At 36.4% G+C, this 14841-nt stretch overlaps 1 protein-coding gene across 5 annotated transcripts in view; it reads right to left on the bottom strand.

Annotated features, from left to right (window-relative positions):
* PDE4D (phosphodiesterase 4D) overlaps nt 1–14841 on the bottom strand; it is a 353290-nt gene that overhangs the window by 95550 nt on the left and 242899 nt on the right. For all 5 annotated transcript variants that reach the window (XM_056513777.1, XM_056513778.1, XM_056513782.1 and 2 more), the window contains exon 2: nt 2437–2628. In XM_056513777.1, the coding sequence (XP_056369752.1) occupies nt 2437–2628 (192 nt within the window). The remainder of the gene's footprint in view (nt 1–2436; nt 2629–14841) is intronic.

Raw genomic sequence — 14841 nt, 5'->3', positions numbered from 1 at the left:
GTATACTTGTTTTCACCCTTCAGAGTGGCATAAAACACAGGCTGTGACGCAGAGTGGACAGCTTATTGGCTTTTTTCTAGGAACCTATTTTTTTAACCTGATTAGAGACCTGGTTTTGCTAGAACAGAAATTCTCTACTAATTTGATCTCTTGCTCCATTAACCAGGGCAGTGATCCCTTAACAAGAAGGGCATAGAAAGTGTTATCACTTCCACCTCTTCCTGGATTTAAAAGTTCTGGGCAGCCACAGCAGTTCAAATGAGGCAACATTAAGCAATCAGGCTACCTTGGCAAGACATCCTCACAGCTCTCTGCTTCACTAATGCCTGATAATTTTTTCAATAATGGTTTTGTGCATCTTTCATGTAGATGCTACTCCCTTTCTTGTCTGTGTTGCTGTTGGCATTTTTTTTTTTGTTGTTTGTTTTTTGGGGGCTTTTTTTCCATTCTTTATCCTCCTTCCCTTTAAACTTAGTTTCCTGTCTTTCATCACAGATCCTGAACGATAATTCCTCATATTGTCTCACTGCCTCACTCACTTTTTGTTGTCTTGCATGTCCTTATCTCTGCTGGAAATCCCAGAGTGGCTTCACAACACACCCGTGCTCATCTGCCTTGGACCTTGCATCTTCCTATCTAAATTATTCACCTCTCTAGTTCACAAATTTTAGCAGTTTTTCCTAATCTCTTTATATAGTCTCCACGTCCTGCTTTTATTATTCTCAAAAAGCACATTATTTCTTCCAAGGCATAATGGAAACAGTGTTACTGATCCCCACTCCATTTTTATGTGCTTTTCCTTTCTTAAACTCAGTTGCTTTTTCTGCCTAACTGAACCGATAAAATCTATTGAGATGTGAGGTCAAATAAATTTTAGATGTAAATGTGTTTCCAGAAAAATTTGAAAAGAAGAATAGAGAGGGAAAAAGGGGAAAAATGTGTGCTGTTTCAGTAATTGTATTGTTTATCCAGTTTACTGCCATGTGCTGAAATATTACCCAAAATTCTAGGAAATTAAGTGGATTATGAGTTCAAGGATGGAGCACTAATTGAATTTTTCATTGAAATGACTCATCTAAGCAATGCAGTCAGCTGGATTGTCCTCCAGAATGTAAAAATCTTTACAAATGTTATCCTGGTACAGGTGGCATACTAAAAGCTTGAATCTTCTACCTCAAAAAAAAAGGATATCTCTCAGATGAGGATTTTCTGGAAGTGGTGTACTATTCCCAAGAAAAATGCTGTGTTTTTTTTTTACTACAAAGCAAGATGAATTGCTCTTGTTGTAACCCATTTTGTCTCAACAAAAACTGGTCTTGCTTGGCACAAAGCTTACTGAATATTTCAATCCATAGATCTTAACTGAGTCATAGACCTAACACTAACCCTCTCTAAAGGCAGGAATTTGTCTTACCTTGACACTCTACATAGAAAAAAAGCTTTAATTAAGCAAAATATCAATTCTAAAAATTATATAAGCTGAAAAAAAGGAGAGTTCATTTATGACTTCAAGTTAAATATCAGCTCTAATTTCACTCATTATTATAAAAGCCCTTCCTCTTTTTTATGCCTAGTGATGATTATTTAAAGGTGATACCTATTGGTCTTTGCCTCATTATAATACAGCATTCACTGCAGTATTCTGACAAACCTCATCCTTTATTTTACATATATATATTTAAACCATAAACACCAATTCGGCTGTAAAATTTGGAGTCATGTAGGGAAAAAAACCAAACCATATCAAATTAAAAAAGGTTATTAATTGCTCTTACTTAGAAGTGACTAAAAGATTAAACACTTAAATATTTTTGGCATTTTTGAAATAGACAGAGATTTGCATCTATACATGGGACCTTGGGTCCAGACATACTTTAAAAGCATGAATCTGTAGCAGAAAATACATATTTCACAGAATAGTGAGAGAGGACAGAATAAGCTTAAAAAGGTGTTTTATTAGACTTATTTCTTTTAGTTAAGTGGATATTTGAAATAATTTTTCTCTCTCAGATATATTATCTTTTGCCAGCTGGTAAATCTTTTCTCTAAAAACTTAAAAGATCCCAGTTGTAAATAAATGGAATCTATTTCTTAAAATCATGAAGAAGCATAAATTGAGTTTGTATTGTTTCTCTTGAAAATACCTTAAGAGCCAGAAAATAGTTCTCCTTAGTGCTTTACTACACCAGTATTGACTATCATTATTATTCTGTCAAAGCTAATAGAGTGCATAAACATGTCAAGTACACCCTCATGATATCCTTCAAAAAGCTGCAGGAACAAGTATAATCTTAATTAAAGAAGTAAACAAACAATTTTCCATTACTTCACTAGCATAAGTGATTGCAGTCTGATTTTTAAAAAAAATTTCTTGTGGCTGCAAAAATCTCAATATTGGACAAATTATAGGCTAATAGTATTTTACAAGGTACTTACATATCACTGGCAATGGAGGAATTCCTGGACATGGACTTTGGAGACAGATCATAATCACTGTCTGACCGGTAAAGGAAAGACTCCCTACGCTGACTGTGGACAAAATTTGCCTGAAGAATTAGCCCTGACCCAGGGCTTGTCATGGGGTCCAAGGGACTTCGTCCTGATGATGTACCATTGTCTACATCGAAACTGCAAAAAGAAGAGAAAAATTTTATGTTATTGACGTAAGAATTTTAAAATTCAATAAACACCCTTCTGACAAATTATCACAGCTAATTGCTCCTTGATAGTAATGGAGAAATAAAGACCTGGTCACATCCATTGCTATGAAAAAAGCACAAGTCACACAAGGCACATACTTTAAAATTACTGATAAACAAAAAGAAACAAACAAACAAAAAAAAAAAAACAAGTCAGAAGGTAAAGAAAATTGGCAGAGAAAAATCCCATGCTATTAGAAATACAGGAAGCTTTATACTTCTCTGCATGTAGAGTATCTATGAGCTCTATACCACAGGGAACATGATGTTTCATTATTTACTTCTTCAGGTCCCATCTCTCCTGAGCTGGACACCAATTATCCTGTCTCCCACTGCTAAGGCAGCTGAGGGATTTTTCTCATTGAGTCCCCAATCCCAATATTTTATTACTACAAAAGTATTTCAAGTACATACTTTGTCTTGTCCCAGTAAACAAGGATCCAGGGTGGCATTGAGGCATTTGTGTGTGCTTGAGCACATCTGCCTGCATAAGATTTGCTGTTTTACAAACAGATGGAAGCAGTGAGTCCTTTGTTAAAGGCTAAGCAGCAAAACCTCTGTAGCCATTTGTGTCTTTGAACCACACAGTTTAGATTCAGCACTTGGCTGTTGTGTGGGGTATGAAGAGTGGTAAAGAGGCTTATCATTCCTAGAGAACAATTTTCTCGTGAAAGGCTGAAGGACGAGGAAACAGAAAGAAAGAGAAAGAGACAGTAAATGCTGTTTTACATAGATGGTAATGTTTCCACAGAGGGCTTTGAAAATCAGTGCAAAGACCTTGAAGAGGAGTCTGAAAACAATTATACACTGGTACAGGGTGGGTGGTGCTGAGAGGAGGTGCTCATGGCAACCTGTTTTGAACAGTTGCGTTTGGTGCTGTATGGAGACTTTTTGCAGCATGTGGCTTCATGCTGGAATTCTTGTGGTATGCAATCTGAGAAGTTAGAAATGTGTGGATTAGCAAGACTAGCTCTCTAGGCTCATTTGCCATACTAATGGGGACAAAAATGACACTGCTAAAGCATCTGAAAATGAGGGATGAACAGAGGATCTTTTATGATTTTTTTAAATGTAGAAAAGCACCATATTAGGCATTTTTGTTGAACCCATATAAAGTACTTATTTTGAAAATGGTGCTCCTTTGAAGGGCACCCAGAGGTTTCCAGTTACAGCTAATGACAGCAGAAAAGAAGAAGTGCAAGTAAGCTGTTGATTAGACTTCAGCCTAGCACAAGCTTCACAGCTGGTACCTGCTACTCTGTACCAGCTTGTCTGGCTTCCCATTGACCTGAGGTTCCAGTTCCTTTTTTCCCTTTTTTAAAATGAACTAATCAGAGAAACATATTCTGCTTATTTTGATACAGATGAAAACTGCCTGGCAAAGGATAGATTTTTGCTTCGTTATTTATTTCATTGTTTATTTTTTACTTTGCATATATTTCTGTAACTGCATGCTTACTGTCACATTCAGACTATTTTCTTTGTATTACCAGTTACAGCTTGAATACAGAAAAGAAAATGCAATTGGTTTGTTTTATTTTTAAAAAAATAAATGCAGAAAATATTATTTAAAAGCTTCAGGAGAGCATAGTAATTTAATTCTCTTTTCACTATACTTTTCAGAACAACTACCTGTCAGTAAATCCAAACGCATAAACTTCTTCCCAGGACTGACTTAATTTGATTATGCCTGCAGACTTTCTTTTAAATGTCCTGCTACTTTATCAACCTCAAACCTAGAAAGCTTAAACCATGACACATCAAAAAGTTCTGTCACAGCCTTCTAAGTAATGTTGGACGGTGCAGAGCTCCTATTTTTCTTCCCTATTTTCCCTATTTTTGCATCTTTGTCATACCTGAGATCTGCTCACAAAGAGTATTTGAGAATGTATTGGAAGGTCAAGATACCATGAACTCTGCAGTAAAAAGTCCTTTGCAGCATCTAGTATCATCAGTTCATGACCACATTAACACTGTTACTAGCATGACTATTATCACTTGTTATCAATCAATATCTTTTTAGCTCGAATTCCTAAGTAATGTAGGAGCACAAAATAATCACAATACTAATGAAGGGTTTAGCTCATCATATCCAAATTTACTAGCATTTATATTGCATTGCCTGAATAACTTTTTTTCCCATTTAAACAGCTTCAGGAAAACACAGACTCCTAATCAATATATAGTCTGTATATTTTGTTTTTCCATTGAGGGAAGGAGGGCAGATAATTCCTGCAATTTTAGGTAAAAGTAAAGGTTGTTCTCAGTAAGCCTAATTTCTGCAATGGCAGTATCATTTCAAATGATATAAATTTCAAATTTATATAAATTTAAAGTATATATAAGCTTGCCTAGAAAGTTTAAAACAAAAGTTAAAAGATGGATATAAATAAATGCAAGTCCCTCTCACAGGATGATAATTTTTAATAAAGAGTTAATACTAAATTGATTTCTTTAACAGTGGACTTAATTATTCAACTGAATCAAAACTATTTAGTTGAATCAAAGGAATATCGTTTTATTTGCAGTTTTGTTTTATTTTCTTTATCCCCCTTTTGTGGACATCATATGAATATTATATTACCAGGTTTATTTCTTCCAGTCAGGAATTAAGGCAGGCTTCTACGAATTATTTCACTGCCAGATGGTAACATAGTGAATTTTTAAAACTCATAAGTCTGTTACATAGAGCTGCAGTTTCACCAGCTGTGAGAGGCCCTTTGGTTTGCATCACCAGGTAACCAACCACAAGCTTGTGCAAGACATTGCTGCCGTGACAGAATTCTTATCCTGTTGTACTGCAAGGTGACCACGAGATGGGGGTAAAAAGTAAAAAACGAGATCCAAATATATCAGCTGGATTTGCCTCGTGCTCTCCCAAGAAAACGTCTTTTCTGAAAATATGCCTCAAGAAAAAAATTGTTCAGTTCTACAGTCAAAGGGAATGTGAATACAAAAACTGTTTTTTCAGAACCCTATGTTTATATTAAAAATATTCTGTGATGTTATAGTAGTAAAGTGTCTTATCTAGATATTTCTGAGACGTTTGCCAACACTTACAGATACAAAAGCTTGTAGAACTCTAAATCAAAACAAGAGTTATTACAATGAAAATCATATAAATTGTTTCTTTGTCTGAATCAAAAGTCTTATTTTTAAAAGACTGAACTTCTGACTACACTGTATCAACAGAGGAGAGAATGAGAATGGGGAATCGAACACTTTCACACCAGTTCTTTGCTCTTTGTTGTTGCATACACTGAAAAAATCAAAGGTTTAAGACACAAAGCAGGATAGGCTCTTTAACTTGTCTGAGCAGAAATTGCAAAATGTCAGCTGTGTTTGCTTCATATCTATCTTTTCACTCCCAATTAGTTTAAGCTGCAGCAAGAATATGCTGTGAATTAGAAAGAACAGAGAAGCTGAACATCTTCATGGAATTTGTTACTAAAGAGGACAAACACTTTTGCTTTCGTTTCACAGGCAGTAAGTGGCAATTTAAAGACAGAATTTTACACCACTGCTCTGCAGCCAGCTCTAGGCACTTTGCATAATGCATAATGCAACTGCCTTTGGTGACAGGAGCACTTGGCACAGACATCACAGAATTTTATATGTTCAAAGACCTTTGCTGCAACTCTGGAGATGCCAAAGCCCTGAAAAGTCAATGATAATTCAGCAACTTTTGTGTCTGTGTTTTGACAAAATGTTTTAAGGCATTAGTGCATTAGTGGATAGTGCTTTTCCTTACAGCCTGTCTTATTCAAGACAAACTTGACATGAGATGAAATTTAGAGGTTTTTTCCTTGTTTGGCCATTCATCTTGTTTGTACTTCTTGCCCACTTTCTCAGAGTCATCCGGACTCTGTACTAACATGGGGACAAAACAGTGATTTGCAAACATTAATGGCTGATCTTCCCTGTCCCCCTAATGCAGCAAATACAAATAACACCACAGGAAAACTTCAGGAAGATTATTAGACATTTGCTTAAGACAATACTAGGACTCTCTGTAGCAGCACTTCTTCAGTGTTAATGACTGCACAGATTCTTTGTATATTGAAAAAAACTGTGGACTTCCTTTTGAGTCCCTAAAAAATGGTTTTCTACTCCCTGCAAGGCTGCTAAAAGAAAAAATTTGGAGGCCTGTATATAAAAAATAGGCTTCAGTTGCACAAGTAATAATGGCATCATCATCACTATACTCAAGAGTTTGTAATTAAGGCTGCATGAAAATCTTAGTATTGGTTTTCCGTAGTACTGAGAATTTAGCACTAATCCTGCAGCACTTTTTTGGGGGGGGTTATTTTTTTCAGTTTTTGTGTGGTTTTTATTTTTAGAGAAATATGCAATAGTAGGAGAGAGAAGGAAATTTCACCCTAAAATTAAGAATCTACTAGAATTTTTAAGAATGCAAATTGTGCTCATGCTATTCCCCTTTGAGTGTCTGCCCATTTTCATCTTATCTTGGAAATTACAGGGAGGGAGAGCCAAAATAATTGAACCTCTTGGGGACATCTTATCTTTGAAGGCCATCTTTAGCATTATAGAGGGCCAGGCAAGTTCTAGAGGAGCAATATTTTTCCACCATCAAAGGAGTCAATTGTACCAGTGTCAAGCAATCTCTCCAGCCATCTGTGCTATGACCTATATATACATCTCAATGTCCTCACTTCCAAGAAGTCATGTCCTGTTTTTTCACCAGGTAGCACAATCCCAATATCACACAAAATAGGTGGATTAAATATAGCAGCTGTAATTCATCAAAGTTATCACAGAAGGCCTGTCCTGCAGCAACTCCCTTTGAGTAGGATCTAATTTATGGTAAAAGCAAGGTAGTAAAACCATAAGGTTCCAAGGAAAGGGTAAACTATTTATTGCTTTTGCCCCAGGACAGGAGCCCATCTCTGGGGAGGGAGGCTTTAGCAACTGGAGAAAGGGAAAGATTGGATGCTGCCTTCAAAAGTAAAATCTGAATTTATTGCTTTGATTGCTTCAGATTTAAATAAGCAGTGGGTCACCACAGCTGATGGCATGCACCACGAGTATGGAGGATTGTAGAGGAAGGCCACAGTGTGCCTGTATCTAAGATTGCTAGGTAGGTCTTTGTGATTTCACTCGAGCCTTTTTATTGCTTATTAATAAACTAAGCATTAAATTGTGACAACAGCTGACTTGGGTGTCCCTTTTTTCTTGTCAGGCAAAGTTACCCCTAAGTGAGAGATGAAACTTTAGAATTTTCTTTACCATAAATAAATAATTTGTCACTAGTCTGCTCCTGCCATAGATCCCCAGTAGATTTTAGGTGTTGAATAGGCTAACCTGCAACATCAGAAAAGATCAAGTAAAACTAAATCAGTGGATTTATATAATTGAATAGCAGGCTAAGTCTTTGTTTGAAACCTTTCAAAATGCTTCCTTATTGACAGTAATCCAGAAGAGTTTCTCTTTCTTTCTGTCTTTTCCCCAAGACTAGTAAAAAAAAAACACCAAAAAACAGAAAAAAAACCCAAAAATCAAAAACCACAAAAAACAATAAACAAACAAACAAACAAACAAGCAAACAAACAAACAAAAACAAACAAATTAAAAAAAAAAAAAAAGAACAACAACAACAACAAAACCAACAAAAAAACCCTCAGAAAAATAAGGGAAGAAAAAGAGACATATTTGTATTGATATTTTAGAAGGAATATGATACATACTCTCTACATTTGAAGAAAAGATAATTTTATATGTGAACTGATATTTTTTGGTAGCAAAATTAAGAAAAATGCTTGCCTTCTATTACTTAAATATTTCCAGTCAATTGTAACCAAATGATATTAAAAGGAACATGTGATCTAAATCTGAATTTTCATGTACCACTGTAGAATTCAAGCCAACTATCTGGTTGTGGCTTTGAGTTTCCAGTTCAGTGATTCAGAAAGCAAGCCCTATGATTAACTCCATATTTAGAAGTGGTGTGGATAAATTTTCCAGTATCAAAATTCCAAGCAAAATAATAAAATGTGACATTTTTTGATTTTTATTTAGCAATAGAACTTGGCTTTTGCTCTTGGCATAACTATTTTTAGAAACATTTGAGTGTAGAAGGCTTAATATTAGGTCTAAAATTACAAGACTTAGCATTAAAAGCCCAGGAAACAGACAAAGAGATGTGTAGGACAAAAAAACAGTGAAGTAGACTGGTTTGTAAAAACCAGCCAACTCAAACATGTTAACAAAGGAACTCCAACTCTCTATTTATCTTCTGTGTCATGTTTTTCTATCAAGCATCTCAGGAAATCCAATCTCTCAAAACAAAGTGCTCCATATTTTATTACGAAGTTTCCAAGCAAGGAGTTTCCTGTGATGACTATTCAATTTCTTTGGTACTTTAGCTTTGAACAGTTTCCTGGTACTCAACTGAAGAAGTGCTTTCCACAATCTCACCACATTATTCTTAATTATATCTCAGTATATATCATTTGGTATGATACACTTTTTTAAGGCATCTATTAAATCAAATTGTCTGTTGTGCTCAGCCATACTGGGATACCCTTTGTTATTCCTCACCTATCAAGTTTCACTCTTTAAACTTGGTCTTTGAGTGAATTTCTTTCTACTAATATGATGTTCAAATAGGATGTGAGATTCCAGATCCTGTCACATGGATTTGATGTTTTGATGTTTCTTTGAAGCTGAAATAGTTGTCTTATTTTAGTATAACAATTCAAATAAAAACCACAAGAGAAATGAAATGAAATGAAAAATAATTTCCAAGAAATGCAGTAATCTGTTCATGCTTTTAGTAGATTTAAGTCACTTTGTATGGTTCTTCTGATCTAATAGACCTAATGGGAGTAATATTCCTACATTTAGAGAACAAAAAAAGCCACCAAGACAGTAATTCTTTTTCCCAATGTTTTTGCTAAAGTCTGCATCAGCTTGAGATCTAAATGAGAAAATCTGCAGAAAATGTTCAAGAATTAGAAGTATTTTGGGCAGTTGGAGAAAAGAATGTTGAAAAACAGAACCACTTGGTCCAGATATGAGAAAGATTAGGAAGCAAGCCCTGGGGTGCTTCAAGTACTACACAAGCCTGCTGGTCTCTGCCATTCCCACATGCCATTGCTGCAGGTTCACTTCAAATGCATTTCTAGGAGTGCAGTCTCAGCTGGACTGATGTTTTTCCACTCTATTACTGTCATTATTTGATTTCAGTTTATCCATCACTATTCACTTCATACCATAATCCTATGGGTTTATGATTCTATGATCCCCAGGGACGGAGCATCCACAATTTTCCAACCTGTTCCCGTGCCTCACCAGTCTCACAGTAAATAATTTTTTTCTAATATTTAATCTAAATCTACTTTCTTTCACTTTGAAACCATTCCCCCTTATCCTGCCACTACATGCCCTTGTGAATGATATCTCTTCATCCTTCTTACAAATGCCCTTTGGGTACTTGAAAACTGCAATTAGGTCTCCCTAAAGCCCTCTCTTTCCCAGGCTGTACAAACTTAGCTTTCTTAGTATTTCCTAACAGGAAATAGGACATGCTCCATCCCTCTGATCACCTTGGTGGCCTCCTCTGGCCTCCCTCCATCAGGTCCCTGTCCTTCCTGTGCTGGGACCCCAGAGCTGGGTGCAGCAGTGCAGGTGGGGTCTCAGCAGAGCAGAGCAGAGGGGCAGAATCCCCTCCCTGCCCTGCTGCCCACTCTGCTCTGGATGCACCCAGCACACGTTTGGCTCTCTGGGCTGGCAGTGCCCATGGCTGGGGCATGTCCAGCCTCAAAAGTCCTTCTCCCTGGAGCTATTCTTGATCTGTTCATCCCCTCAGGTGTTACCCTCACCCAAGTCCAGTATCTAAATTTCAAAAGATTCCCATGCTTGCACTTCTTGAGCCTGTTTAGGTTCCTCTGGATGGCCTAAATAATGAACTACCTTCAAATCTTTTTTAAAAAATCACTTTACCTAGTTTCTTCAAGAAGTTTAAGAAAAACTGTTTTTTTCTTTCCAAGGTGAGTTTTTATCCAGCTATACCAACTCGTTTTTCTGTACTTCTATTTTCTGAGCAGTATTTTTATTCTGGGATACAAAACCAACTTGCACTGAGTGCAACCATATGGCATGAATTTACTGTAATACACAGTGCCATTAATTTTCTCCTATTTTAAATGTAGTAGAACAAAATTTCAAAGCATATCAAAATATTTATTTCTCAATTCATAAAAATATGCAAATCATCCACCAAACATAGTTCCTAATCCTAGTTAGAATGCAGTTTTCCTAAGATATAGAATGGTTGAGAACCAAACTTGTGCCTGAGAAGGAAAATTCAATACACTGAAAGAGCTCAGCCTCCTCTTTCTGTGAATCCAGTTGGCTGCCATTATGAAAGTTATTAAATTGCTTATATATTCTTTATTAATTATGAGTGTGATAAAGCAAGCCTTTAGGAAAAGAGGTAGTTTCTCAGACCTATTACATTTAAATCAACACCCTACAGTACTGATGAAAACACAGAGTCCATAAAATAGGTAAAAATATTCCAAGGGATAACACTAACATGCATAATGAAACCTCCCAGCAAAACAAGTCTTTCTGAAGCACCATTATATACAGCCCCAATGGTGATAAATGCTAGGTCACAGAAGACATGGTTAAACTTTCCCTGTGATTAGTGGTAAAGATCTTTTACAGAGTACCTGTGACAGAAGGTGGCAGGACTAAGCTTTTGTGGTTACTCCATACTACTCTGACATGCCAGAAAATACAGCAGAGAACGGTAGAATCATAGACTAGTTTGGTTTGGAAGGGACCAAAAAAATGATCTTGTTTCAACCCACCTGCCACGAGCAGGAATACACCCTCCACCAGATCAGGTTTCTTAAATCCCCACCCAACCTTGCCTTGAACACTCCCAGGGATGAGGCACTCACAACATCTCTGGGCAGCCTGTTCCAGAGGCTCACCATGCTCACGACGAGGAATTTCTTCCTAACATTTTCTAAACTTATCCTTCTTCATCTCAAAGCCTATACCTTGTATCTGTCACTACATTCTCTCATAAAATATCTCTCTTCAGAATTCTTTTAGGCCCCCTCCAGGTACTGGAAGATGTTCTAATGTCTTCCTGATGTTCTAAGTCTCCCTTCTCTTCTCCAGGCTTAACAAGCTCTCTCAGCCTGTTCCCCTAGAAGAGCAGCTCCAGCCCTCTCATCTCTTCATGGGCTCCTCTGAACTCATTCAAACAGGCCCAGGTCTTTCCTAGAGAGAGATTCAGTGAGCCAGGAGGTGTGACCACTAGGACAAGAGGATCTGCAATCCTCAGCATCACTTAGCTCATAATTATTAAATCTTTCCACAAATGACCTTAGGCCTTTCTTCAAAATTTGTGCATTGAAGAAAATGGATAAAGGCTGTGGACAGAAGGGTCCAAAGAGAAGAAGCTCTAAAGCCCAAACTATAGGGATCTTGCACAACAAAATTATTTGTTTCACCAGTACAATGTGCACACAAATATCAACATGAAATCAAGGCCAGCTTCAGAGAAGGGTGGACAGGAGACAGCTGGATAAGAAATTGCAATTGTTTCTTTAGGTATGGTTCTAAATAGCCCATGACAATGAAAGCTCAAGGTAAAGGACACATAATTATATCTGACAGGAAGCATTTTCCTTTCCTTACACCATTGTAGTATTCCTCTCATTGCAGTAAGAAATTGATGGCAGTAAAACACAACTGAATTCTACTTCCACAAGAATTTGAGTTGGAATATGTTAACAGGAATTGTCACTGGAAGCAAGCTATGTATTTTGTAAAAGGTGAAAATTCAAGGTACTAAAAGCTTCAGAGTTCTAGTAAAATTGTTTCATCCTTTCCATTTCAACTTATTTCAGGTTTTTAAGTTCTGGGTATTGAAACTTTTTTTCCTTAAGTTTCTATTTTTTTGTGCTAGATTTTTTTGACACTTCCTCTTCCCTAGGCTTCTACTAAATGCATCAATGTGTATGTAGTGATTTGAGTTCTGAAAGTTCTTTGTCACATCTAAGTAACCTTTAAAAGGAAACAAGTTCAGGAACTAACCTTGGAAGAATACTGAGATGAATTATCTTGTGTTTTTATCTTACAGACACGCCTCTGTGAGATTCACATTTTAAAATGAACAAACTCTGGGAAAGTTCTCTTGCCCTTCTGGCCACAGCACAGACCCAGGCCCCTTCACATGGTCCAGGAACATTGTATAAGATGAATTATCTTATGCAATCACACTAGGGTTAGACCCTGAACACATTTACTGAATGCATGTAATGTCAAAGATAATTAATGTCACTAGTTCAAAGCAAATTATAATCTAGTATAATGTATCATTTAGGTCTTGTTTTTCCTGATTTTTAGGACATTATTTTAATGTTAAATATATTATTACAATGCCCAATAGCATTACCTAGGAGGGCAGCATGATGTTCCACGTTATAGGACTGCATTTTCTTGCTGCTAAATTACTAAATTGTGTGCTGCAATTTCCTTTCCAAGTTTTTAAGAGAGAAAGAGGGTCAATTGTTTATACAAAGTGGAAGAGAAAAAAAAAAAATTTTCATAGTTAAGACATTCTGGACACTGTTTTGTGAGATATTCTAGTGACTCATATTTTACTGCACGACGTAGGGTTTAGCCAAGTACTTGCAAAATATTGGGTCTTTTTACTGATTCTGTAAACTTCTTCATAAATTTAAAAAAGTTGGAAGTATGGGCCAAGCTTAAGTCTGTCACCTCATGCATTAGTAGTATTGAAAAAAATTGGAAGTGCTACTCTAGTATTTTTGTAAAATTTCATGTCTTGCTCAGAGTCCCAGAGGACTCTGAGGAGGAAGCCCCTGTTGGTGGGGTATCTTTGCCTTTCACTGCAGAAGATAGATACTGATTAAAGGGCTATCGAGAGATAAGAGTGATTTTTTCATCAGGAACTGGAAATATTATTTGCTCAAGCCAGTCACACCAACTTATCATGCACCACTAGTTCAGTGTTTTTTGTTCTTGAGCTATCCACATATTGGCTTAAGCCATCAACTCTCACAAACAAGTTGCCTCAGAATGTCTGAGCAGCTACTGCTCAGGACGGATCAAAGGTCCATCAGATCCCTTATTCTCTTTCTAGAACTGCTAAAAGTGAATGCCAATGAAAAAGGGTAGGGAGAAACAAGTAGAAGTGCTACATCCACCTCGTAACCCAGCCTTTAATCATTTGCTCACCATTTCATTGAAACAATGGTCTGAATATAAGAGTCATTAGATGCCAAAGAGATGAAAAAAGAGTCCTAGAAATCGCATTTTGAATGTTTGAGTTAGGTAATACTTTCACTTTGTTCTCTGTAGTTTAATACCTACTAAGTAAGGATGATAACCATTCCTTCAATCACAAGGGTGATATGAAGATTAATTTAATCATCTGTGAGAAGCAGTAAAGTGTCACAATGGTGAGCAGCATAGAAAAGCTAATGAAAGCATTAGACCTGCTTTTACAATATATGTGAACAGCAGATTTTCAATAAATCATGTGACCATATAATGGAGAAGCAAGAAAATTATAAAATACCGAATATCTCATTAATTGAGTTGCATTTGTTATGATTATTCAGTGAAGTAAAAATAATATAGAAATATACAGGTAAAATACAAAATTATTTGTGCACGGGACTTTACCAAAGTTCCAGATTCAAATATATCTTGGCTTTTTTGCTTGACTTTTCAGTCAAAATAACATGGATATTAGGTTATTGTGTATGTATTTGAGCACCTGTTGAAGAGCCTGGCATTTACTATTGCTTATCTCCAGTTTTCTATTTCAGCCTGCTGTATCAACACCTATCAACAACTGTTAATGGTAGACAATCTCAGACTTCAAAGGCAATGTTGCAGATTTGGTTAGTACACAATTCCATTTTGGTTTTAATGCCTGTTTGATTAACTTCATATTCTGCTCATCCTCGAGATCATTGGGACAATTCATTCACAGTCTCATTTTGATTGACTACTATTTTGATGTAAGCATGTTGCTGTTTCTTGTGCTCCTACATTATCTGTTTCTAGCAGTCATTCTAAGATCCCTATTGTGCACATGACTGTTGGACTCTGAAAGCAAATGTGACAA

Source organism: Oenanthe melanoleuca, chromosome Z (genome assembly GCF_029582105.1).
Source record: "Oenanthe melanoleuca isolate GR-GAL-2019-014 chromosome Z, OMel1.0, whole genome shotgun sequence".
Taxonomy (NCBI): domain Eukaryota; kingdom Metazoa; phylum Chordata; class Aves; order Passeriformes; family Muscicapidae; genus Oenanthe; species Oenanthe melanoleuca.
This window is presented reverse-complemented; position numbering and strand designations above follow the sequence as displayed.